The 27087-nt window shown below is 39.1% G+C and overlaps 2 protein-coding genes across 4 annotated transcripts; one reads left to right on the top strand and one right to left on the bottom strand.

The window, feature by feature from the left end:
• Positions 1–1319: 1319 nt before the first annotated feature.
• On the bottom strand, positions 1320–7450 carry taf1a (TATA box binding protein (TBP)-associated factor, RNA polymerase I, A). Of its 2 annotated transcripts, none has more exons than XM_040124456.1 (11): positions 7373–7450; positions 6385–6589; positions 5679–5842; positions 5245–5358; positions 4939–5137; positions 4511–4632; positions 3981–4139; positions 3634–3700; positions 3196–3319; positions 2911–3065; positions 1320–1629 (listed from the first exon to the last, which is right to left on the bottom strand). In XM_040124456.1, exons 2-11 carry the CDS (start codon positions 6509–6511, stop codon positions 1577–1579), a joined length of 1284 nt encoding a protein of 427 aa, XP_039980390.1. In that variant the 5' UTR covers positions 6512–6589; positions 7373–7450; the 3' UTR covers positions 1320–1576. The 2 variants fall into 2 exon arrangements, with proteins under 2 accessions (XP_039980390.1, XP_039980389.1); XM_040124455.1 differs by having other exon boundaries at positions 7179–7432.
• A 1321-nt stretch (positions 7451–8771) lies between these two features.
• mia3 (MIA SH3 domain ER export factor 3) lies at positions 8772–26892 on the top strand. Of its 2 annotated transcripts, XM_040126104.1 has the most exons (28): positions 8772–9143; positions 10717–10850; positions 10961–11047; positions 11199–13452; positions 14886–15215; positions 15681–15811; positions 18761–18892; positions 19194–19215; positions 19314–19402; positions 19499–19576; positions 19795–19905; positions 19988–20059; positions 20151–20255; positions 20499–20621; positions 20732–20819; positions 20967–21019; positions 21162–21252; positions 21354–21492; positions 21844–22006; positions 22117–22152; positions 22295–22362; positions 22651–22736; positions 23010–23123; positions 23801–23863; positions 23947–23993; positions 24111–24179; positions 24686–25097; positions 26096–26892. In XM_040126104.1, the coding sequence occupies exons 1-28, from the start codon at positions 9023–9025 to the stop codon at positions 26353–26355; spliced, it is 5478 nt and encodes a 1825-aa protein (XP_039982038.1). In that variant the 5' UTR covers positions 8772–9022; the 3' UTR covers positions 26356–26892. The 2 variants fall into 2 exon arrangements, with proteins under 2 accessions (XP_039982038.1, XP_039982039.1); XM_040126105.1 differs by lacking the exon at positions 24111–24179.
• The last annotated feature ends 195 nt before the right edge of the window (positions 26893–27087 follow it).

Genomic DNA, 27087 nt, shown 5'->3' with positions numbered 1-27087 from the left:
ACGAGAATCAAATTGTTCTAACAGCAAACTCCAATTGCCCAGGAAGCTCATTTGTAGAGTGACCTTTGAGTGGGTTAGAGTACAAAAGGGCCTGAGACAAGAGTTTCCACTTTGAATCCCTGGACAAAAAATTAGGTCTTAACTGTCAAGGTGGCCTTGAGGAAGAACTCAAACTCCCAACAGAGCCACTCCATTATCAGAGGGCAGTGCAATGACTGCCTCAACTGTGAACATCTGTGTATTTGATTTAAAATATTCAAAAGACCCCACCAAAAAAATAAAAGTTACACCCAGCACACAATCCAAAGCAGTGACCTGCTCCTGACTTGATCTTCACCACTACTCTCCGAGTTTTGAATTTTAAAACAACGTGTTATGTATTCCCAGATCCCTTCTGCAGCTGCTCCTGTGGTCGGGCAAGTGCTTTGGGCTATGGTTTATGTAATGACTGCAAAGCAACACACACACACAAAAACACACACACACACACACAACGGCTGACTGAGTTGCTGCATGGCCAACATTGTAGCAAGCCGAAACAGAACCATTACAGACACTTTCACTTATTAAATTGGCATGCTGCTGGATGCAAGACTTTATTTCATGGTTCGTTGCAAAGGACTAAGCACAGCGTTTGAAGGCCAAGGACCCTGTCATGCCATTAGAAACATTTGTGGTACAAAAATATCTCCTTTTTGAATAGATTGCATCAAAAATTATGAGCCTCTTTACTGCAAGAGGCACTGCATTGCATTGTTTGTGAAACAAAGGACAGACAGGGATGGATATACTGTTTTTGTACAATATACTAGCACATATTCAAGCTGATAACAAGTCCCTTATAATCTTTTGCAGAAGGTACCTCTCACATTCAAGGGGAAAATGACTAATACTAGCTATTAGCAGTAACCACCTGTCAATGGTCTGTCCCACTGACTTAAGCCTCTCTAAATCATGTTTCTGAAAGGTCTGTGTAGACTATTCCGACATGACAATAGAGTTGGCAGAGAGAAAACCTCTCAGGCTGTGTGTGGTGTTCACTCACTAATGACCTTAGAACCCTGTCATACGGCAGTCAAAGGTCAGCTGAGGGCAGAATGAGACTCCGCCCTCATTAAAGTGTTTACAGAAACCGTGAAACCAACAGGAGCACTGATTCAGAGCCTCACTCAGTTTGTCAAAATTAGGTGGTCATAACCTCCAGCTACTCACTGCAAATGTACAAAACAAGAGCTCCGCCTAGTGGACGATGCAGCTTGTGCCATCCTAGCAAAGCTCATGGCACAATTAACCACACTCGAGGGAACGATGTTTTTAAAAAAAAAAAAGGTTAGTTTTTGATCTTGGAACCACATATCCGTGTGTCAGTGAACCTCAAGAACATTTTACGACCCAAAAGGAAAAGAAAATCTTCTATAAATAAACTTTGTGTAAAAAGTGCATTTATGAAGACTCTTGCTCTCCATCAAGACGCGTTTGCCAGAGTTTTTCAGTCGTTTCCCGACAGCTCTTCCCAGCCCTGTTATTGAGAGGGAATTGTGAAGACACCATTTTATATTGTCTTTGTGTTCTTCTCTCAAGTCCACTCTTCACTGGTTACCCCTGCAGCACCGTACTTCAGAATTAGGTCTGTAAGAAGAAAGACATTGGTGAGCTGTAAAGCTACATTTCAATAAAGATCTATAGTATATGTACTCAGCTGTTTTCAGATCATATCAGTGCCTAAAATGGTGCCACAGAGGCAACAAAATCCTATACAAGTATGTTGCTGTTAGCACCTGTGCGGATCTCGAAATCTTTCACAAACCACAGCATTACTGTTTTCTCTTACGAAAAAAAGACATGTTTACACTAGTTTCTTCTGAATTATGAACCACATGTCATTGGTAAAATATTTGCAATTTTTTCCATGCAGGTAAACGACTTAGCTTTAAATAAAAAATTAGTTAACAAAAGACTTATCTTCCAAAATATTGACATTTGTATTAGTGTCTAGCACACATAAGAAACTGGAGTTTTCTATTTACTTGTAGTTACTTCATGGTTTCTTTAAACGGTAAAATGCCAACTACTGTCTCAAACTACAAGGTCAAGTTTCCTGCAAGAAGCTACAGTAAGGCTTCAAAAGCTAATTTCACATCTTGTAACATGTACCTTGATGGTAATTTTTTCTAAATTACTGTTACAAAGCTCCTATGTGTGGAATATTTATGTGACTAACCTTTTTTCAACATTATTCTGAGGCACTGCTTTCAGCTCCAGTGTCTTTTATTAAACCTACTCTATGCTTCTGTACTACTAGCAGTCGCCAGGCCAACAAAAATCTGAAATGTTCAGCACTAAAATAGACTTTAGAGGCACAATGAGAGCTTGACTGTAAACGGTAAAATTGCATTTCTTCTCCAACATCTAGCCTAAAAATCTTTGCCTTTACAATTATTTATAAATATCCAAGATTGACATATTGTAACATCCATAGAAAATGACAGTGATATTTCCTTTTAAGATGACAATTAGGGCTGAAATAATTATTTTCATTATTGATTAATCTGCTGCTCATTTTCTCAGTTAAACAACTGGTCCATAAATTGTTGTGAAGTACTGAAAATGACTATCACAATTTACATAACCCAAGCTGCTTTATTCAAATGACTTTTGTCTGACCAACAACCCAAATATATTCAGTTTACTATCACAGTCGACTGACAAAACCAGTAAATATTCACATTTAAGAAAATGGAACCAGAGAATTTTTGGCATTTTTGCTTATAAAAATGACAAACAATTCATAAAATTATTAAAACTGTCGCCAATTACGTTTCAGTGATCGGCCAATTGATTTATTAACTAATCGTTTCACATCTGACAGTACCTCCAGAAGTGATTGTATAATAATGTACACCAACTTACCTGGGCAGAGGACTTTTGTAAGTGACGCCTTCACCTCCATCAGCTCTGGGTTCTCCTCAGAGTCTTTACTGGCGTGGAAGCTTGTGAAGTGCAGCGCAGGCCACCAGTCTTTTCTTCCGGCCATTTTTCCAAGGACAACGTTCCTCCAGTCTTCTCTGTTTTAATACACAAATGTACAAATATATATGTCAAATGAAAAAAAAAAAAAAAGAAATGTGTTTCAATTAAAAGTTTAATCAAAAACCGAGCTTCCAATTTTCCCATTGAACAAATTTTTTTACATACTGTAACTGTAATTTCTGAATAATGGTCTTTAAACACTTCCACACATCCAGGTTGCTCCTCCAGCAGGCAAAGTCCAGCATTTCCAGAACGACTCCTAAAGCTTTTTGGATATCACTTTGTTTCTCTGACAAAAAACAAACAAAAAAACCCATCAATAATGGATAGTATGGAACAGAGAAAAAGTTACTTGTAGACATATCTATAACAACAGACAACATATTTAAAAACTAAACAATAAAATAAACTCCTGATGTTGCCTGTTTAGTACTTTCTAAACAGAGAAGCAGTACAGATAAATAAATCACTTGGTTAATGAAGACTAAAATTGAACTTTTGTTAACATGAATTTGATTAACTTCAGTTCTATGTATCATTAATTATCTGGTAAGATTATGAACTTGCCAAATGCTAGACATTTAATTTTCTATCTGCATTTACCTGACTTAAGCAGGAGTGAGCTGTACTCCAACATCAACTCATGGCTTGGGACTAACACATGGAGGATCTACGGCACGAGGAAGTGACATTTTACAGATGCATTAGTAATCTGTGTGTTGTTTGTGTGTTTTACCTTAAATCGAATAACAGGCAGTTACAAGTTCTGGTTAATATCATAATGATGCTGTGCTGTTTCACAGGGGTTATTACAGTTTCATATGTCAAACTAAGAAATAAATACATTAAGATGCTATAATTATCATTTTAAATGCCATTTTAAGTGTCATTTATGACAAAACAAAGCAATACTTCAATATTGCACTGGCTACAGTGCTTTTAAGATGCACCTTCAAAACTTTCATCAGTTTCCTCTCTGAAGCATCGTGCTGCTTTAAGTACCGGTACAGGTAGACATGCGCATTGGGATTGGGTGGAAAACTGTTATCATAGGCGTAGTCATTCAGGACTTTCAGGGCCTCATTGTGATCCTCATAGAACTCCAGCATCTGCCAGAATAAAACAAAGGTTGTACAGTGAGTAAGGATAGTTCCTTACACTGACCAATAGCCAGCCTGACAAAACAGTCATTCTTAATACAGCGGCAAGAAACTGAGACTGGTGATATCAAAATGTATAACAGGGTCTATTCTGGGGCTAAAAACAAATAAAAAAATAAAAAAAAAATAAAAAAATTAAATATTTAAATATTTTTAAAAAACCATGAGAAACAATTAATCAGTTACCAAGATTGTTGCAAACAATGTTCTGTCAATTGACTTATTGTTGAAGCTCAACTCTAACATTTCTTATCTCACGGTATTAAATACATAGAAATATTTCTATAATTAAATCAGGCAGCCGGGAATTGTGTGCTTACCTCAACGTAACTCAGTATGAAGGGATCCCAGACACCAGGATTTTTCAAAATCTCCTTCAGATTCACAGAGGCCTGTCTGAAGTAGTTATGCATCTCTTGGTTGTCACCAGAGTCGTGGTAGTCTGAAAACAGGCAGCCAAACATCACATAAAAGAAAAACAAAAAAGAGCAATTTACATCTAGTCTGAGACAAGGCAGAGGCTTTTTTAAAAACATGAAATCACATCAGAGGGCACTGAGTGGCAGGACTGTACATAAATACATTTTTCACAACATAACCAGCTCTTCAGGTCTTCTATTTTGTGTACGGTTACTGGGTCTGCCCTGCAGGTGGCAGTATGACATCACACCAGAGCTTGCAGTAATGCCAAAGTAACTGATACAATTAAATTATAGATGTTTTGGGTGTTGTGAGTGTATTGCCTTACCAGTGTTGCAGTATGTTAACTTTTTGTCACACCAGATGATATAATCCAGCAGGCTCCTGTAGGCCTGGATCAGTTTAGTCCTCTGATACTGAGCTGCCGACTCCTTCCCATGCCTCCAGCTTTCAGCGGCAGACAGCTGACGCTTCGCATCTTCAATGTGACCATGGAGCAGCAGGTGGAAGGAATGTTCCAGACTGATCTAGAGACGCAGAGAGACAGGTCTCAAATGTGATTCGGCAAATTAAAAAAAAAAAAAAGGAAATCGACATAAAAAATAACATTAAAAAAATCTATTAGCTAACATACCATCAGGTAATGCTTAACTCCTGAATGTTTCATTCGTTCATAGATGTTGTTGTAGTCTTCCAGCTTTGAGTTGGGTTGATGGTGAAGGATCTCAGCACTGAGTCTCCAAATAAGCTACAAAGAGATTGTTAATATCAAGGATGTTGATATCAAACTCTCATACAGTACTTCTTTGAACTGTTTTTACATAACTGATATTTTATTTATATACTGTATATACTGTTTAGTAAAAATGTCTTTGCAAATTTTTTTTGGGTGGATCAATGTAAAAGAATTAACTGTTTTTGGAAACTGATTTTTTTGTGGCAAACTTTCTTTTAATCATGCTGTAGTGTAGAATTATGGGTAGTAACTCATGTCTTTTGTGTCTCATATGTCCGTATGGTCTGGACGATGGGTACATGACACAAAACAAGCTACAAAAACAAACCTACCTCTTTATACTGCTGTGTGGAGCCCTGAGTTCTGTCTTCTAACATTTGGGGGTAACATGCCATATATTCTGCTGCCTCTTGCCATCTATGATGCAGCATGGCTTCTCTGATCCGCTCCAGACAGATCCTGGTACTCTGATGAAACCCAGTTTCCTTCGGTGTCTCTAAGGGTAAAAAACAAATCTATTATTTGATGACATAAATGGATTTGCTGTAAATATTATTAGCTATTATAAGTTTATAGCTTTACAAATACTGGATTTTTGAGAGTTAATACCGATATCGATGTTTGAGGCAAATATCTGACAATGATATATTGACCAATTGTCTTTTTTTTTTTTTTAATTTTACATAAAGAAGTAACAGAGACATACATTTCAATAAAAATCCTATGAAGTTGTTTTATTAAAAAATTGTGACTAAGCTGCATTAAGTGGTATTGAGTTGAACATGTTTTAGTTGATAAACTTCTCAGCACTTTCTGGTAACAATCTACGGACTGGACCGTTTCGGAATGAACTGTAACACATCTTTAAATGTTTCTGCACCGGAATTATTTGTAATTTATCAGTCAGCATATACACAGATACCAATATATCCGCGCTACGTTAATAAAGGCTGATATATCAGCCCTGACAGTTCGAATAGGTCCAGGTCGAATAGGTTCTACCTTGTAAACGAAACACTGTATGTATACACAACTTACCTACACACATGGGATTAACCACAGGGAGTTTGGACTTTTTCACTCCTTTTGCAGAGTTGTTGTCCGAAGAGTCGTTGTCGTCCTCCAAGTCTTCAAGAGGCGCCAGCTCTCTATTTAAGTCATCCATAATCGGCACAGCGGTCAGACTCAGGTAAGACGGCTGCCTTTTATCCACTTGGTCAAAAGGGCGGTGTATGACCTCGACCTGCAGGAACAAAAAAAAAAAAAAAAAAAAGAGCTTTTGCTTACAAAACATTAAGCTAGCTGCAGAGGAGCGCTGAAGGAGCGCATACCCACAGGGCAACCGCCACTCGAGCAGCCACTACAAGATGCCTGCGAGATAAATAATGGATTTACTTCTCGCACTGACAAAAACAAACATTCAGAGTATACGCAGCAAGACGGTCCACCTCTACACCTTGTTGAACCGCTCACATTAACCCCCTGAAAACCCGCAGCTCGTCATTGGTTTCAAGAAACACTGTATCCAGACCTGATATGAGCTATGGCTAATTGCTGTGTAATTTAGCTGTAATAGCAAATACAAATTCACAGACCACTGCCAGTAGTTATCTGACATTTTAGTCAACAGAGATAGCTTTTTTTTTTTTTTGCGGTGTAGTTCATTGTTAAGCTAACTCTGTTTTCATAGCACGTTTTCAAATAAACACCGCCCCCTACAAATGTTTAGCTATTATAGGTAGTCACTGATATATTAAAATGTTTTAAATTAGACGAGTAAGACGCAAGCTAACTGGTATGTGGAGAAAAATCGAGGTTAACTCGGTTCCTACCTTCTGAGCAGTAACGTTACTCAGATGTTTTGTTAGCCAAATGTGCTAAGAAATGCTAAAATTTGATGAGTGAACAAACATTTAAGTCCAACATGCAGCAGCTATTCAGATACTGACTCTCTGCTACAAAAAAAAAACTGGGCATATTATTTTAAGAACTATTATGCGGTATCTTGTATCACGGCTGTGCGGACCTTTCAAAATGCTATTTCCTACAATTTACCACGCTCCCTCCGTAGTGGCTGAGGAAGTGGAGGGGAAAGCTGCACGGTTATTGGTTGATTTAGTCGGAAGAGGCGGAGCAAAGATCTATTACTTCTTTTGCTACCTTGAAGTGAAGTGATACTTTCAGGCATCACCCTTGTTTCAGAAATTGGGCATCTGTGTACAACTGTGCCTGAAATTATTTCTGTCTTTTGCTGTCTACATGGTGTGTTCCACTGACTGGCACAAGTCCTTTTTTTTTTTTTTTGGATTATGAGGAAGAAACCAACACTGTGGAAAAGTTTAAGGCACTAAAAGTAAAGTGAGGATGCTTTCAGAACTAACGCCACGAATTGTTTTTAATTTATCAATTAACTTCACACATAGTGCAGTAAGCAGAAAAAAAACCTAAATAAAATTTGTGTTTGATTGACCATTTGCCTTTAAAGCAGCTCCAGTTTTCCTTGGTACACTTGCACACATTTTTCCAAGGTACCTGGCAGGTTGTTTCCAAGCACACTGGAGACCTTGCCACAGTTCTTCTGTGGATTTAGCCTGTCTCAGTGTCTCCTGTCTCGTCATGTGATCCCAGACTGACTCCATGGTGTTGAGGGCTCTGTGGGGGAGCGGACCATCTGTTGAAAGGGCCCCCTGTTCTTCTTGTCTTGAGGATAGCTCTTTATGACTCTGGCTGTATGCTTGGGGTCGTTGTCATGCCTCAGAATGAATTTGACCCCACGCCCCCCTGATGGTGCTGCACGTTGGGTAAGAATCTTACCACCTAAAGTGCCTAAAACTTTCCAGGACCTTCAGTGTACACACCTTCTTTTTACCTCACTTGGCAAACCAGTTTCAGTATAAGCTCAGTTTCTATGGTAATAGTCAGCTAATTATGATATAGTTACAGTATGTGTATGATGATTATACATAGAGCATAAATTTTACATTTTTTGATAAGGATACAGAGGATATTCCCTGGGTTAGGGGATCAGTTAAATTTATGTTATGCTGAGATTTAAGCTACAAATTTGGAACAGTGCTGAGTGAAAACATTGAGTATTTAAGGACATGACAGTTATCTCTGTTTTTCACAATGCCAAATTTGGAGTAAGGACAATTAAACTGAGGCTGAATCTAACTAACTTTTGGATTCATTCTTTACGGTCATGAAAAGGTGGGTATTTAGTTTCTATTTTTTCTTTTTTTCATTAAACATTTCTTCTGGCTGTCTGGCATCTTTCCACCGGAGGGGCTCTGGGGAGGGGGAGTGCGAGACATTACCGCGCACCAAACGCCTCTATGTATTCAAAAATGTATGATGGCGAAGACCCGCTCTTCAATCTATTTCCTATTTCTGTTCACCATGCTGTAGATGTTCTTGCTGCGGTGGGTTACTCCGGAGGACACTGCACGTACTAACCGATGAGGCCGGGAGCTTCTGCGGTTTCCCTTTTTATCGCCGCATCTGTTCGAGGTCGTTTCCCCACTTTCACCTGAAGCAGCCACATCCAGACCGAACATCCTGTGAAAGCCTCTCAGAGCCTACACCCAGCCGGATCTGATGTGCTGACGTGTCGGCTCCTCCAGTCCAGTGCTCATGCTCCAGCAGCCGAAGCGAGACCGTCAACAAAACTGCCAGCATGGCAGCAAAACACTTTTACAGACAAGGCTTTTTACTACTTTTATTCAATTTTATTTCAACCGCAGCCTTGGAAAAAAGGTTTTCGGAATTTAAAAGATGCGCCGATCAGGACTGTAGCAGTAAGTTTTCTGGCTTGTTGTAAACCTCAACGGGATTTCAAGGATGCATCTTCCTCCATCCCGATACCAGAGCTAGCCATAAACTGCGCCTTATCTCTTGACCTGCTACCAGTCGATATTTGCGACCTGGACAACCCTGGGGCGGTTGTTCGGATGCCGTGTCGCTCTGCTCTGCTTGCTGAAAACGAGGCGAGCTTAACGTTAACATTAATCATTTGCTTCGGGAGGGTTATTCGTTCAGACGCAGCCCTGTGTTGGCCGTTCGCCTGGCAGCTCGGGCCTGCCGTGCTTGGTGGAGAGTGGGAGCTAATGTTAGCAGCCGATTAGCCGCCGACCGGCTTGTGGGAGAAAAGCCGGAATGTAAAAGTAATACCTGGGCAAACGCCGGTTAACACGAAAGTACAAGCCGTGCTAGCTCTATTGCTAGCCACGTTAGCATTGTTGTTTTTTTTTTTTTTTAGGTCTCGTCTTGTTGACAACGTCACTTGACACAGACTATAACTAGAGAGTGTCACTAGCTTAAAAACTCTTTAAATTCAACATTAAACCAACTGACAGAGAATAAAAAATGAACTTTTACTGTTAGCACAGGTTGTCTTTGCATTCAAGTTTACGTTGTTAGTCAGATTTAAACAAAGAGAGGTCAAGCCCGAGGGCACTGTTGCCGCTGTAGTCCCCCTGAAAGTATCAGCGAAGTGTTAACTACGACCCAGAAGGCTGGTTTGGGTGATAAGAAAAATGACCGTACTGGTGTCATATCATCGGGGAGAGTTAGATTTGAGTCATAAAACAATAAAGTTTAGCCACATTAACACATAAAACAAAGCAATACAGCCAGCGAGAACGAGGCTTGAGTAGAGAAGTTGCTTGGGTCCTCATTTTTCAAATGAGGGAAAATTTCGAGAACGTGTGTTTAAACCAAAATCTGAAACTAAACAAAGGACTAAAACCATAATATTTTGATTTAAGTAGCAACCGTGGCACGTCATGCAGACAATGCAGATGGTTAACATTTTTCTTGTTGACCATCTCCTTAATGTTGCAACAGTTTCAGTTTCTCTGTGTTGCATGTTTTTTATTTATTTAAAAGAGCTAAAACAATTAGTCTTTTGCGAAAAACTACCAGCAACTATTTTTATAAACCATCAATTGGTTAAATCTTTTTAAAAGAAGAACTGCCAAAAAAACAATTGTTTCTAACTTTTCAAAAGTCAGTATTGGCTGATTTTCTTAATCTTCTATTACATTACACCAAATTTATTTTGGTTGGAAAAATCAAGATAGCTGAATATGTCAACTTTGGGAAATTGGGATCAGCTTTTTTCCTGTTTTCTGATCATACATACACCAATGTTTAACAATGGAATAATCAAGAAAATAACAGACGTACTAATGAATAATGAAAGTAATCTTTATTTGCAAACCCGCAATATTGTCTGAATGCATCTTGGAAAAGTTGCTGCCAGTTTCAACTTTTGCTTTCTTGAATTGAGCAATCTGTGACAAACGACATGTTATTTAAGGTTTCCTTTTTGAAACGATTGCAATTTAATTTTGTGTTTTGCTTTCTCAGTGCTTCTGTGTCGAGGGAAAGCAGTGAAAGATTTCACAGGACCAGATTGTCGGTTCCTGTCATTTAAGAAATCAGAAACTATCTATGTATACTACAAACTGGCGGGTAGAAGGCCTGACATGTGGGCCGGAAGTGTAAGTATAAGTGGTTAATTGGTTCTGGATAACATCTGGGTAGGCCTATGTAGTTGTAATCCTCAACATGTTTTCTTCTTCTTTTTTTTTTTTTTTTTTTTTGTCTATAGGTTGGCAATAACTTTGGCTATTTCCCGAGGGATCTTCTTGCAGTTAACCACCTTTATACTGACAAAGAGATTGAAGTTCCAGCAGAGGTATGAATATATGTTGCGGACTAACTGAATTCATGTGATATATAAAAATGCAATCTAAAATACAATGGAGCTTTCAAACTATAAGATAATAGCACTTATATATTCCAAAGCATTTTTTTTGTAATTAAATTTTTTTTTGTCTTGTTTTCAGGAAACAGATTTTGTCTGTTTTGATACTGGATTTGATAAGTTTAACAATTATGACGTAGAGTTACTCTTAGGCTCTTTAGTGGAGGAGAATGACGGTGAAAATAAGGGGACGTCTGGCCAAATCCAGGTGGCAGAGGACACTCACAAAGAAACACATCCATCTGAAGAAGAAGTGATAGCCAGTGAAAAACAAACTGAGCATCAAGATAACTCAGAGGATCTTGATAAAGTCCCAGATGACCAAAGTGCCTCTTTACCTGAGCTTCAGGTGGTATCTGAATCGCCTTCTAGTCTAGCAGTAGAACCTGATACAGCAGCTACACCTGATGTTACTGAAAGAGCTGAAGAAGTTGAGCAAAACCGCGCAGTAGAGTCCGTTCTTGAAAATGTTGTGTCAGAGGGGATTGAAACCAAAGAAAAACCCACAAAATCTGAAGTGGAATCCGTGCCCAACGATGAGTTTGTTACAGAAAACAAACCAGTCCCGATTTCTGAAGGAGTGCAAATCCCTGAGTTGAAAACTACCCTTGGAACAACTTTTGATGCTGTCACCACCGATGAAGAAATCACCAAGAAAGTTACACCGTATGTAGATGAGGAAAGCGAAGATGAGGAAAGCGAAGATGAGAAAAGCGAAGATGAGGAAAGCGAAGATGTGGAAAGTCACCCTGTAGATGACACTGATGATATAAAAGAAACTCCATTACTGTCTTTCTCTGAAGAAGCCATGAACTCTCCCTCATCTGATTCCCTCAAACATCAGGAAGCTCCTCCAATAATGCAGGACGATAAACCACAAACTGCAGAGGAGAAGAACGTGTGGACATCATTTGGAGATGCAGTTTTTTCGGTTGTCACTGGGGGAGAGACGACAGCACACGATTTGAGTTCAGAAGAGGACGAAGATGATGAGGAAGAACAAGCGGCTGCAGAAACCCCTCAGATTTCTGAGGAAGCAAAACAAGATGTAGAAGAACCAACAACAGAATTTCCAAAAGAACCAGAAAACATGGAGCATGTTTTTCTGGATCGTCCTGATTCCAGCTCTGTTCAAACAGAAAATGAAGAATCAGTCAATGATTCTGAGAGACTTTTGTTTGATCGTGATGATGAGAGTGATGGAGAAGTGTTTGGACGTGAGGAAGCTTGGGATGAAACATTAAAACCCACAGAGGATACACCACGGATACACCACCAAACAGAAGCAAGTATGATATCAGTGGGTCCCATATCTCAAGAGAATACTTCTGACATTCCTGAAGCTGAAAAATCAGACATTAAAACAACAGATGAACCCATTGGGCACGAAGAAGAGGAAGGGGAGGATCTGTCCAAAGATTCAGAGGTCAGCGATGATAATGCAGATATACAGGACAGTAGCATTGTGATGGAGCATCGAGAGGATTTAGACATTTTGTTAGAAGAAAACAAGACAATGACCAATGAGGAATTAGTCAGTACCGAAACTGAAACACGTCAGGATCTGCCCATAGAAGAGAAGCAATCAAGGGATTTAGATGTCCAAGAAGATCAAAAGAAAGTAGATGACAGCTTGCCAAATCAAATACATGATCATTTAATGACGAAGTTTGAGAGTAATAACAGTCAACTAGATTTATCTGTCAGGCAAGCAGAGATTTATGAGGAACCACGTACAGAGGGGAGGGAAGATGAGAAAGATGCAGAGCTGGAGGAAGAACTTGTTGAGGAGAAAGAAGAATTACTTGAAGATGAAAATGCACTTTCATTCTCAAAATCAGATAAAACAGACTCTGACAAACCCTCACTTGTAACTGAAACTCTGCCAACTGCGTCGACTGTAGAGCCAGAATACAGCGATAGCGTGATGAGACTGACTCTGCTGCGAGACCACTTCACAGTGAAAGACATGGAGCGAGTCCAAAGGCTTCTGGGTCTAAAAAATGTCTTCAGAGTGGAGGCCATGTTCTCTGATCTGGACACGGAGTTGCAGGCTACCCGTCTGTCACACAAAGGCACCACGCAGGACATTGAAAATGCACTCGAGGGTATCCTGGAAGCCTCTGAAAACACTATCTTGGACGAGGTCGAGAAGATGCTGGATAGCCTGAACGCGAATCATGATAATGACCACCATATGGACACAAGTAGTTTGGATGAGGAGACTGAAATACTGGATCATTTCCAGAGGCTTGCATTCAGCCTACGTCAGAAGTATTCAACAGCCAGTGACTACACAACTTTAGCAACAGAAAAAGAACCAGATGTTAACCGGGGTAGGTTTGATTTTTATTATTTTATTATTTTAATGTAGTATCTGGTATAGATTATAGATAAGGGCTGGAGGACTGAATACTCTGTAATTGGTGGACTCAGACTGATTTCCCCAGTGCATATTTTATTTTAACAACTGATATGGGCCTTTCACGGACAGATATATTATATACAGGCAGGTGTACAGACAGGTGTATTTCACCAGCCTATTATCCACAGATAAAGTGAATGCAGAACTTGACAGTGTGCCACAGCAGATCTGCAGCCCTGTTAAGACAACTATCTTGTTTACAGATATATCCAGATTGTGTCCTCATCCAGTTAAAAGGCAATGCAGTTCACGCCTGTTACCCGATGGTCTCCTTAATGACTATTTGGGATAGAATTTCACTTCCCTGATGACAGTGAATTGCAACCTCTGCTAGAATGACAAGGTGCACATTGATGCTGGGCTGTACGGCCAGAAAAGATGATTGAACCGGCTATTTGATATCTCACCCCTCTTGTCCTACTTGTTTGGCATAATCTATTCATCTTTACTCAAATTATGTGTTTGTTTTTTTTTTTGTCAGGCTCTGTGCACTCTTCAAAGTAGAACAAGTAGACACTTAGTTTGGTAACTAGTATGTAGCTTCAGCTATTTGCCACAATTGTATGCAAAATGTGCTTTGCTTGACATCTCACTTGTAATGGGATCTTTCTAAGACCTAATTTAGTACAAAGTGTTAAAAGGCCGTTATTTACACATTGAAGGACGTCTCCAAGTAGAAAATCTTTATTTGCAGATGTCATTAGGGATGTACCGACCCAATCTGCTAGTTCCATCTGGGGGTGGTACCACTTTATCACGTGGATCGATTGTTAGCCAGACATTACGACTCAGGATTAAATGCAGTTTCTTCGCCAACTGTGTCATTAATTTATAGCAGGCTAGCAACTACTTATTTGGCTTCATGTTACCCTACATTAACATCATAACAGCACTGGTATTGGGAATCTGTCTGCAGATATCCTGAGTTGGGACATTGGAATTTTTATTAGGAATGATAAAGTCAGATCAGTACATCCCTAGATGTAATGTGGTGTACAGGCCAGTTACAGATTACATTTAAAATAGTTTGGCTCCAGTTGATGATTGTTCCTAATACTGCTAAACTTATATTTCAAAGTTTGTTTCACTTTAAAGAGAATCACGTTGACCTCCATCTTAGCAAATACCACGCTTTTGACAAAGCAACAGACCACATCGACTGGCACTAGACTCAGTATGTGTGAATGTAAACAACGCCACGACACTCTCCTAAAAAAAAAAAAAACTGAATCTTCCTTCCACAAATAAATTACTTTCTAGCCATGATGTTTCTAATGTAACTGCAAAACTACTTCCCTCAGTAACACCTTAATACAGGTGTGTTTTTCAATATTTTCACTCTAGATGAACTTGAATGGAATGTTAGAGAAGAAATGCCCCACATTGTTGAAAAAGACAAGGTCGACAGTGTCCCTGAGACTGAGATTGAAGACAACGTCACGGTAACGTATCATGACGAAAGGCCAGCCAAGACTGAAGAGGAGCAGATAGTTTTGGATGAAGTGCACACTGGAGCAGATGTCAGCGTGGAGGAGGATGGCGGACACTTTAATAAAAACAAAGACAATCAGCCAAGATTCAGCGCATCAAATGGAATACAGAAGGTCCCACAAGACACTCTGGAAAATCCTTTAGATATGGGCCTTGGAATCGAGGTGAAGTCTTCGCTCTCAGGTTGGTAATGTAGATGGTGTGACTGAAGTTTTTTTTTTTTTGTTGTTGTTGTTTTTTTTAAGTCAAATGATAATTTTTTTTTTTGCCCAACCCTCACCTTAAATTAGACATTTCTATTCAATCCATTTCCATTCATCCCCTCTATTTGGGGCATAATGATGTAAACCTATTTTGAGCATGTTGGACTTGAGCGATCGTAAAATATAGCACAATTGGGTTCAGAAGTTCATTCCTTGGGTCAGCAATTCAGTTCAATTCAAGTTAAACTGCCTGAGGTTTTATTATATTAAAGTCATAAATAAAGACTTGTTTGGTTCTGTCTTCGCTTTACCTGGTTTTGGGAGAGTTGTTACATAATCATATAATTTAACTATTTCTAATGCATGAGATGACAAACCTGAAAGGAGAATTTTTCCTTTGTCCAACATACACAAATTAAGTAACAGGTCATTTTTGTTCCTCCAGGATCTTTGGACCCATCGGAATCAGTGTCTGAAATTCACAAAGAAGAAGTGGGATTATTCTCAACTGGGATTGTTTACATGGGCTGCATCCTTTCGATTGTCAAGAGTAAAATTGTAGAGTGGACTACTGTGGTAAGTCTAAGAATTGTAACCTATGGCATACACCATACAATGTATACACCAGCTTTGTCAGCTTAATTGTTTTTGTTACCAGTGTTTTGTATATTACATTTGAAACATTTCAGTCCATGAAGTCAATAATGCAGGAGGAATGCTTATTCATTTTTCTAAACACTGAGTCTCATGACTCTGAGACCTCAACCATCTCTTAACCTAGTGGTTCCCAACCACCAGGCCCTGGACCACTACTGGGCCACAGAACACGAGGAAAACAAAATGATTTGGCAAAAAAGGCAGAATAAATGTATAACTTCACAGACTATTGGTGCAGTAATTACTTTGTGGCAGAGTCTGTCTCTGCTGCATCGTTTCTCATCATTTCTTGTCATGCTCACAACAACAGGATACTGATTTTTGAACAAAAGTAGCTCATCATTACTGTAGGTCATTATTCCACCATCACCTGCTTGAGCTGCATATGCTGTGTTCCAACTAGCTAATAAGAAAACAACGAAAACAAATTGCAGAGTGAGAGTTTGGAGGAACTATGTTATGATATGATAAACCACTTTCCCATACACTCTCGGACTTTTGGACCCTACTATATATCATATTATTGGAATATTATTACTAATCCGATATCAAGTAAGCAGCATTTTAATGTACAGCTGTTTTAGGTGTAGTGAATTTTAAGGACGATTCATATTTTGTTAGGTGATCATATATTTTGTTTGTAAAATCACAATTTGCAAAGTAAGTAGTGACCTAATTTTTCAGATAAATGTAGTGGAGTCTAAAGTACAATAGTTGACACAAGTACAAAGTAGCATAAATGTAAATATTCAAGTAAAGTAGAAATACCTCAAAATTGTACTTATTTGAGTAAATGTACTTAGTTGCTTTCCACCACTACCCACCAAAGGCTCAGAGGCTGGAATGGTATGACAGTTTCCAAAAATGTTTTGGATTTGGTGTAATAATTACAATTTTTACAATTATTATTTTCTTAGAAGAGGAATGACCGATGTTTCCTGAACGCCCCCCCCGTCTTGTTGACTATAGGCTGAAGTTCAGCACAGCCGGCGCTGAGCTGGCTACTAGCACAACCGGCTGGCCTTTCCGATATGGAAAGGTAGATAGTCACCATCAGACACAGACGTAAAACAGACTTCGTGCTGTCAAATTGATCTAGCATTTTAATTGCTTTTTGTACCATATTTAAGCATCCAGCTCAGCTAACGTCTCCAGCTTGTCGGTTGTTGTTTTTTTTTTTTGGTAGTGAATGGGATTCGACGAATCAACCGTAATTAACGTTAGGCGGCTGTTGTTGCCAAGTCCCATTTACCATCTGTTTCGACTGTCAAATGTCTCGTTTGTGAAGACGTGTGTTCGTTTTTCAGACTCCGCACGGCTTTAACGGCTAACGCTACCTTAACGGTGGTTTACTTTGATGGTAGCTAACCTGCTAGCCAGCTAGCTAACAATCTGTCAATATAGCATAACGTTACATGGGCTAGTTCCGTTTCTGTTTTGAACACCGGCACGGAGAGCGATACGTTAACCCCCCGACCTGTAATGGAGCCGGAACATGTTTACGTGTTTTTTCTGAAGGAGCTGCAACATGTAAGTGGAAAAACTAAGCTTAATAAATAATTGACGTGGGCCAGACGAGCTGCATGGCCTGCTGACGTGTTTATGAGCATATGACTGATGCACATTGATTTAAATTTTAGCTACTCCTGAATTTACTCTCCATACTTGTCTTCGCCAACAACTGAAGTTGATTGTTCATATAGGGTCTCCTGCTTACAAAGCGGTCTTTATGAATTTTCAACTTTCTAACTTTTCTGTGTAGATTAGAGTTTGAATGCCTTCAAACATAGTAGGTTCACAGTCCTTCCTTTAGGCACTGCTATACTGGACGAGTAGACTTTTTGAAATGCAACTGGTTGTAAAGGTTAAAGGGGAACATGTTAATCATTCCAGAGAATGTGGTGCATTAATTCATTTGTAATTCCAGTATGTCATTAGAGCAATAGAGCCATGTGTTTCTGTTCCAGTCTGAACTGCTTCATGCTCAGTTCAAAGGTTTCTTTGTGTTTGGAGCGATATACAGAGGGCATGACTGGACAGTGATTAAAACCTTCAATAGCTCAGTGGTAAAATATTGTCCATTTGGGCTATTGATAGGAGACTCGAATACTTAAGCCTTATGTCAGCAAACCACCATTGTTTAATGATTGGTTAAACTGTAAACTAAACCACATTTTGCTTGCAATTAGGTAACTGCAGATAGTGGTTTCCTACGCTGCTGAAACACTGTAACAGCAACACCTCATAATACACTCAGTAATACTGTTGATGTAATAATGATTGTGGTAGTGGCAGGAAACTTGTAAAAGAGCCGATTAGTTTTGTAACTTTTGCCTTTTTGTTCCCCTTTGGCTGCTGTGGTGTTAATTGCTCATAAATTGAGATTTCTGCATTCCTGGTTGAGGCATAAGGAACATTGTATTGTTTATGCAGCACTAGGCTTTACTGTTATTATATAAGATTTATTTTATGGTAATGCTGATATCCTAGTAACCTTTCTTCTCAGTTGTGTGAATAGAGTAACGGATCACTCATCATTGGAATTTGGTTAATGAATACACCGTATCTCAGTCTAGTGGTATATGTAAATATGTAAATATTGCAAGACTCAGTTCATGTCCGTAGAGTTGCTGCAGTGACTTAATATAATTAATATTATAATATACAAATATTTTCTTGCCTCATGTTATGTTAAGTCTTGTCACAATATTTTTTTTTAACATTTTAATCATGTTAATAATGGTAACAAGTGTTTTTCTTCCCTATTCTGACATACAACTGTGCTTTCCATTAACTATTTTTAAACAGCTTTTTTCATGCCTCCTTATCCTGTCCCTGAACATTGTGGTTGTGGTTCTGTATCTTCAGATGATTTCACTCCTGCCAGAAGAGTGGAGGCCTGGGGAAACCTTGTATGGCTGTCCTTGGCAAGCGGTTGTCATCACTGCCTTTGTAGGAGTAGTGACCTTCACCCTCTTCTTCTGGAGGACTGTGTTGGCAGTAAGTGTTTTGATATTTCTGCTCTCATCTCAAATGATGTGTAATGATTTGCCAACAATGAAGAAAAAATATTAATAGTATTTGTAGTAGATTAGATTTAATTTTTTTTTTCTCCTGGGCTTAACTAACTATGGATTTGGTTTGACATCATTTAATATTTTCCTTTATCTGGATAACTGTTGGACACTATTAACACACTATTCCACTACATGTACATAATGATAGTGCTGTGACTTATTTTAAACCATGTTGATAAGACATCAAACTTATTTTTGTTTATTGCTTTTCTAAATCTTTTTAGGTAAGGAAGAGGGAATACTGTGGTAAGTTTTTACTTATGTTTTTCACATTATATACACAAAATGCAGATGTGTAAAACCTAATTGATGGTGTGCTTTGTTTTGCACGTTTGTGGAAAAAGTGGATGAAAAAAGGCTCATAGAGCAAATCCATGCACTCAAAAAAGAAAAGAATGATGCACTCACAAAGATTTCTGAACTCCAGCAGCAGGTGAGCTACAAGAAAAAAGTGATCAAATATCTATGAGCTACTTCAGAGAAAGTCATTATACTTTTAATCTTTTTTATCTTCTTCTTCTTCTTAAAGACTGAGCAACTCAAGGAAAACCAAAAGCAGTCAAAGGAAACAGTTAGTTGCACAATTAAAAGATTGCAAGACCTGGAGGTAAGCACTTCAGAACTAAGGATTTGTTTTTGTTTTTATGTATTTGCTCATCCTGTGCTGAGTGTTTTTATTTTAAAATTAGTTTTTAAGAATGAGGAAGTGCACTTGCTGTTTCTGTAAATGGCTTTTGGATGTTTTATGTCATTTGGACAGCAAGTAAAATTGCTTCTTATTTATTAAGGACTGTTAGTGACGTTTCTCTCATTATCTTTTTGCAGAGTAAGGTTTTGGAGGCAGAATCACGAAATGAGCAAATGGCTGAAGAAAAGAACACATACACGGAACTACTAGAAAAAGAGCAGGCAAACTCTATGAAAAATGAAACCAGGGTACTTGTTTAACTTATTTCTTTTCTGTTGTTACTTTAACCGTCTTCCGAGATTCCTGGTGTTTAATGGTTTCTTTTAACAGATTGAGAAATTGGAGAAGTCAAATGAGAAGCTACAGCTCAGCAGAAAAAAGATTCAGGAAGCGCTAGCTAAGGTACATGTTCTTTTGCACATTGCAAGACTCTTGAGGATTATTATAATCTTTTGCTTTCATTGTATCTAATAAACTTGTTTTTTTCCTACAGACTACTGTTCTCCTGGACGAGGCCAAGATTCGTGAAGATGCGAGAAATGTTCAGCACAAATGTCTTGAGAAAGAATATGCAGCACTAAAACAAGAGAACAAAACAGTGAGATGACTGTAGAGTTGTTTGAATATTTTGTCAATCAGCGATACCTGTTCATTTGATTTGATATGTTAGTCCGATTTTGTAAATAATTTTACGTTTCACAAAGAGGTTAATTTTGTGTTTCTTATTTGTATATGGAGTCAGACTAGGATAAATCTCTGCGATAAAGTTAATTAAAACTAGATAATTTAGGAATAAACTGCTTTCCCGAGGCGATCCCCTGATTTTTGTCAATTCTTACAGCTTAAGGCTACAATTAAGAGCTGGGAAGACAAGCACAAGGAGCTGAGCGAGCAGATTAAAAGCTATCAGAAGTCCCAGAAAGAGCTGGAAGACTCTGTGGTGCTCAAAGATCACAACGTGGAGGTCAGATCAGGTTTTTTTTCCTGCTACGATTACAATTTTTCTTGGTACGTATTAGTCCCTAACTTCCATCAAATTATTGGCTCTCTCCACACAAAAATGTCTCTTGGCAGGTGCTGTCTGAACTTCTGGCAGACTTAGATGCTTGTGATCTACAAAAAGGTGACACCAAAGTTTTAGCCAATGGTGAAATAGCACCTGGTAAGTCCAACTCTTTCACTAATTTAGGAAAAAGAATAATACACTTGCAAATAGATTCAGTAGTCTTGAAGGGCTGCCACAGATATGTAGTCCACAATTCGAAGTTATGTTGTGTTCAGCTGTTGAGTCTTTCTATGTCTTTTACAGATAAGAAAACAGCCATAAAGAACAGGATCAAACAGATGATGGATATTTCCCGGGTAAGATGTCAAGATAACGATTAAAACTCACCATAGTTAATGCACGAAAGACAAATGTTATAACTACTGTTTAAAGTGTTAAGCAGCTTCTGTAGTAATGTTTCTGTTTTTTTAAGTTGTCATTTACATTATTTATTCCCAGGTCCAGACCACTCTCACAGTAGTTGAAGAAGAGCGGGATCGCTTCATGACTAAACTACTCAATGAAGAAAAGACTAGAAAGGCACTGGAAGGTGTGTTCGCCATGTTTCTTTTGTGGAAAAATTCAATTTGTGTTTTCAAATATGACTTTCTACCTGCCTCTCACTAAACCTGTTGTTGTATTTCATAAAAGAACAACATCAGGAGCTTGAACATGCAATTGCAACCATAAAAAGCGAGAAGAGCCATGTTGAAAACCAGTTCAAGATCCTCCAGCAGAAAAATGAAATCATGGTTGAAATGTACCAACAGAAGGAAAATGCTCTACAGCAGTAAGTGAAGCCTGCAGCAGTCATTCAGTAGTGTTGTTACACAATGTAGAAAATGTTGCCGTATTTTTCCTGCAGGTCTGGCAGTCTTTAAATGCGTTAAGTCATTTTTATGATTTCCAGTGTTTGAAGGTTTTATGATATAGAGGTTGCTACAGTATTGGAAGTATTTGTTTTTTTACTATTAATGTAAATTTGACCGTAATTATGATTATCTGAAGAATAAGATTCGCGATTTTAGCTAAATCCAGTCAAACATCCCATGAGTAAAAGCATGTGTCTCTAAAATGGAAAACATCTTTATGAACCCTGGGTTGCTTTTGGTCAAAGCAGTGTGTTTCTCTGGCTTCACAGGAAATTAACGAAGGAGGAGCTTGAGCGACGCAGCAAAGAGAATCTGCTGTCTGAGGTGGGAGGAAAAGCTCTTGAGGCAGAGGAGCAGGTTAAAGTCTTAAGGCAACGCATTAATGAAATGGAGGAGCAGATGAAGAAGACTGAGGAAGTCTACAAAGAGCAGGTAGACTTGTCAGCTTTATTAATTTTGAAATGTGCAAGTACAGAGAAAAATTTTACTAAAACCTGAACCCTGACTGAATGTCTTTCTCTTACTTTCTTTCTGTTTTTTAGATAAAAGAACAGGAAAACAAAACTCATTCAAATTGGGTATGTTGCACTGAATGGCACAGTTTATTCACATATGCAAAAATACTTCACATGGATATTAAAGCCTGACTAACATCAGTAACAAGCTGAGGCGTGATGTTAGTTGCTCACTAATTCTGTAATTTTCAAATTTTGTGTCCAGGTGAATGCTCGTAATGCAGAGAGAGCTCTGAATCAAGAGAAGCTTGAATCATCAAAGCTCCGTGAAAAGTAAGTGTTGGCAGAATTACTAAAAATATTTTTAAGTGTCTGTTTGTTGTGTTTGTTGTGTTACAATTCAACTTTTGACTGATAATGTCATCTTGGCCTTTGGAAAATTGCTACAAGCATTTTTCACTTTTCTGTTTCAAAAGACAAAATGATAAATTGAGAACATCAACAGATTTATCAATAATGAAAATAATTGTTAATTGCAGACTTAGCCATTAAAACTCAAGGTTATTACTTTCTAACTGTAAGGGTTTTTTTTTGGTTTTTTTTCCACCCATCCCTTCACAGGCTGGCTGTAATAACTTCGCAACTGAATGAGCGCCGTGCTCCTCTCTTCAGACCAAACTCTGGACAACCTGCAGGCCCTCGCCAAGGTAAACAGACCACACGCATTGCCTGCTGTTTTCTTATTCGGACAGTTCTCATCCTGCAGAGCTTTGGGCGAGACAGTGCTGTTTTCTAATAATATTCTGCATTTCTTTTCTTTTTTTTCTTTCTATTATCACATTTGTTGTGGTTGTACATTTGTCATTTCAATGTACTTGACTCTTTGAGAGCCTGGAATGAGGACCTCTTCATTGCACAGATTGTGATGTATTGCTAGCTTTTTCTTTTCCTTTATTAAATGGAAGGTTTGATCATAACAGGTGATTCATATGGGCCCTCTCCCGTGAGTGGGGGTGCACCATCCCCTCCACTAATGATAGAGGGTCCCAGGCGCCCTCCCTCTGCCCCTGTGGGGCGAAGAATTGACCCGTATGGTGAGTCTCCGTGGATTACTTCACCATCTTTAATTTTCACCAGAGTTGGACACCATCCCTCTGCTACAACCTCTAGTCCTTTAATCTTTCTCTTTTTTTCACTCCTGACTTTATTCTTTTCAGCTCTTTCACCTTCAGTTCTTCCTTTTATTTCTTCCCAGTGTGTTTAGCAATCCTGCATCTTCCTGTTACCTCTGCCATCAACTCTCTTTGCTGCTCTTGTTTTGAATTTTTTTGTTGAACCATTTACAAATTTCCTTTTGAGGAAGATTTTCTTGTATTGCAGAGGAAATGAAATTCACCTTTTGCGTCTGTAAAGGCCCTGAAAACTTTTTCTCAATTAGCTTTTCACTGTGAGCAACAAAGTCCTACACCTAAACGGTCTTGATGAAGAGAGGCTGATTTTTAAATTTATATTTTGATTGTTGTCGTTTATTAGTCATGAATTAAAGAGAATTACATTTGAAACCAAGTTTTCAGGGGCTCTACACTCATCCAGAATGCTTTGTTCCTCTTAGCCTTTTCTTCGTGGGGTACAGATGACCACTCTTTGCCCTTGTCATGCTTTATTTCCTCTTTCTTTGTTTCTTATAACTGTGTCTTCCCTGGAAACATTCTATAGACAGAGTCCTGAGAGTTTTCATTCTTCATCGCATCTTGGTTTTGTCTCCCCTCAGGTCCTCGACCTCCATCAGATCCTCATGGTCGTTACCCTGAAAACAAACACATCCCTGGGATGGGTATGTCTCCTGTGGTCTCTTTATCTCAAAAGCTTCACATTAGCTTTTCATTTGCTTTTAACACTGTTTATTTCCTCTTTCAGACATGATGGGCCCCCGCAGCTCATCACCCACCAACATGGATGGATCTGTAAGTCGTTTTCTCAGCAGATCAGACTCTTATTTATACAATACCCTCCTGCCTTCCATCTGTAGACCTAGAGCTCCTGCCTTCATGTCCATTGTGTATGTCCTTGCTCTAAAACAGACACAAGCAGTAGACCCACAGATTAAAGCAGAGGCTGAGGCTGAGGCCTCCACAGTGAGTCCAGAGCCTGTGAGTATAGAGGCTGTCCAGTCCAGGTGCTCGGTGTGAAGTCTATGCAAGCACTCCACCCCCTCTTCCCCTAAAGCTGGATTTTGATTTGGGAAGAGATTTTAAGGCATTTTGCTTCATTGGGGCTGACTTAACTTTTTGGGCTGAGTGTGTGGTTTATCCTGTTCTCACAGCACTGAAAGAAGCAATGATTCTTTTCATCAAGACCACACTGGCTCAAAATGTGTCTTGGGAAATATTTGTATGTGTGTCAGAGTTCAGGTATTTGTGAAAGTGGGTTTATTTTTCATCCAAAGAATCATGGTGTGTGGTTATGGGTCATGTGATTGAGCCCTGGCTAAATGCACTTTATTTTGGGAGTAACCTGTGTGGTTTGTGGATTTCCTCACTGCATGAGTAAAATTTTAATGAATCTATATTCACTCACAGGAAAATTGAGGTGACTGCGCCTGAAATCACAGCACATTTCATTTTCTGATTTTCTGCCTTCATCTGTATTTTGTCAGGGACCTGGATCCTTCCTAGCATCTCCAATCAGGGACTCTCCCGGCCCCATGGTTCAAGGACCTCCACCTGGCCCCGGACTCCATGACCCACTGCTCCCTCCTGGACCCCTCGGCCGTCTGCCACCACCCGGACCTTACAGACATCAACGCCCCGGCCCATTCCACCTGCCACCTGGTCCTCCTCCTCCAAATGTACCTCCTCCTCTTCACGGGCCTCCACTACCAGCTAACGGACACCCAGGTATGCCTCTGCCTGGACCCATGGGAGGAGAGTTTGGACCTCGACCCATCAACGGACATGCATTCCACCCCAGGCCTGGTCCTGGCCATGTCGTTGATCCTCGGGTTCCACCACAACCACATTTCCGTCCCCCTCTGCCTCATCACTTTGGACCGATGCCTCCACCACACGGTATGTTCAGCCTTTTCTTTCATTTTCAGCACATCATCACCTTTTGATATTATCATTATTATAAATAATATTCTCTTTTTATTGATTCATATTTTTTAAATGGAGAATGAACATAAACCAAATTTAACAATGAACACCATATGAACATGAAGATCTTTCAAACATGAAGGAAAAAAATACACGCACGAACAACGGGAAAGTAAAGATTACAGTGGAATGTGTTTATGGTGCATGTTTACAGAAAGTCCGGTCTGAAGGATGAGATGTAAATAACCTGTTTTGTCCAGTTCTCCACAAATGTCCTTCCCTTAGTTAGGGACTTCTTACAAACCACCGCTGATTTAGTCTGTAGTCTGTCAGTGCAGTTGGTGACTGACTATGTAACTTTTGCTAAACAGCAGCTATTGTGGCCACAGTTACAGGATGGTAAATGCTAAAACGTATTGCGGCAGTAGCGCCACCAAAAGAAGAGACATGTAGTCGGTAAAATTATTGAATTTCAGTTACACGGCAATATCCATCTGTAGTTTAACACTAGACACCATAAACTAAGCAAGTCAGGCCATAGCAGCAAAACCCTTGAGTGCATTGAACGGTGCAAGGTTTTTTTTCATAACCTGCCAGTTCATCTCTTCATTTTTAAGAAGAATACATTGTAGTATTTCTTCAAAAATTACATGTTGTTTCTTTATAGTTAGTTCAGCGTTGTCACGCAGTACTTTAGTGAGTGTGTTTATGTTGTTTAAAGTCTTAATCTTTCCATTTCAACAACTGGCAGCTAGTTTGATAATATTTAAAAGCCAAGTAGGTGAAAGAAGGCAAAAGTTTGTTTTGTTTTTTTGACAGTGTGAGGCTATGGCTACATCCTGGAAACAGTATGTCCCAGTACAGAACTATACGTACCAAATTTAAAAATTCTCAAAAGAAAAGATTTGTTCATTAATTTTCAGCCACTGTATGTTACCTCTAATGTTTCCCTTTCCATTTGTCCTGTTTAGGTGTCCGTGGGCCTATTGGACCACGTCCACCCGTCCCTCCTGACATGCGCTTCCCCGGACCACGTGACCATGCGAGCCCACCAGTGGACCTGCCCCCAGGTATCTCACCCCATCCTGCACATCCTGGTGATGCTTATGGTCAGGCTCCACCCGATGCCCTCCACAAATCAGCAGGAGCTCACAGCAGCCCCGGGCAGGACCTGTATTTGAAGCAGGAGGCCCCTCAGGACTCTGCAAGGCCAGCAATGGTCAAGCCTTAAAAATGCCACCAGTTTTGGCAGAGGACTTGAACACCGCATTACCCCAAACCCATCACGTTAACCAACCAGATCCAGTCCAAACATAGGGCATGATTATTTTCGTATTTCAGTTATAAAATAAAAAATAAAAAAACTGCAATGATGTTAATTAAAAAACGTGGTCCTTAAATCAAAACATCAATGATTATGTCTGAAATCAATATAAGTTTAAAGGGTTGCCACTTTTCTAAACAGCTTACTGTGCAATAACAATTCATTATATGCCAGAGGATTTTCATTTGTGTTGATCTTTTAAAAATATATATATAGTAGTGATTTTTAAGGGGCAAAATTTTTTTAATGTCATTTCCTGTGGAAATTATTTTGAAAATGGAGAAAAAGGAGAGATTTAGCTTCTAGCATTTCAGGAATACCATAATTTTCCCAAAGCTGTTGCTTTAGAACGAACTGTAAAGCAAATGTGTAATTTGATGGCCAGATGTATAACTTATTTTACTATGTTGGTAGAACTTTTAATAATAAAGAATGTAAAAGGTGTTGGTGTTATGTTATCAAATGGTTACAGTCCACTAACAGAGGATGTGTTTTACACACATTCTATATACTTTGCAAAGTGTGTTAAGGTTGTCATTTTGAGAAAAAATAAGGCATACATCTGTGCTGTTACTCAGAGATTAATTTTAGGACTGTTTGTGTTGACATGCCTATTTATCCAAAAGCTGCATGTATCAT

Source organism: Xiphias gladius, chromosome 4 (genome assembly GCF_016859285.1).
Source record: "Xiphias gladius isolate SHS-SW01 ecotype Sanya breed wild chromosome 4, ASM1685928v1, whole genome shotgun sequence".
Lineage (NCBI taxonomy): Eukaryota > Metazoa > Chordata > Actinopteri > Istiophoriformes > Xiphiidae > Xiphias > Xiphias gladius.
The sequence above is the reverse complement of the archived record's forward strand: the minus strand, read 5'-3'. Positions and strand labels throughout refer to the sequence as shown.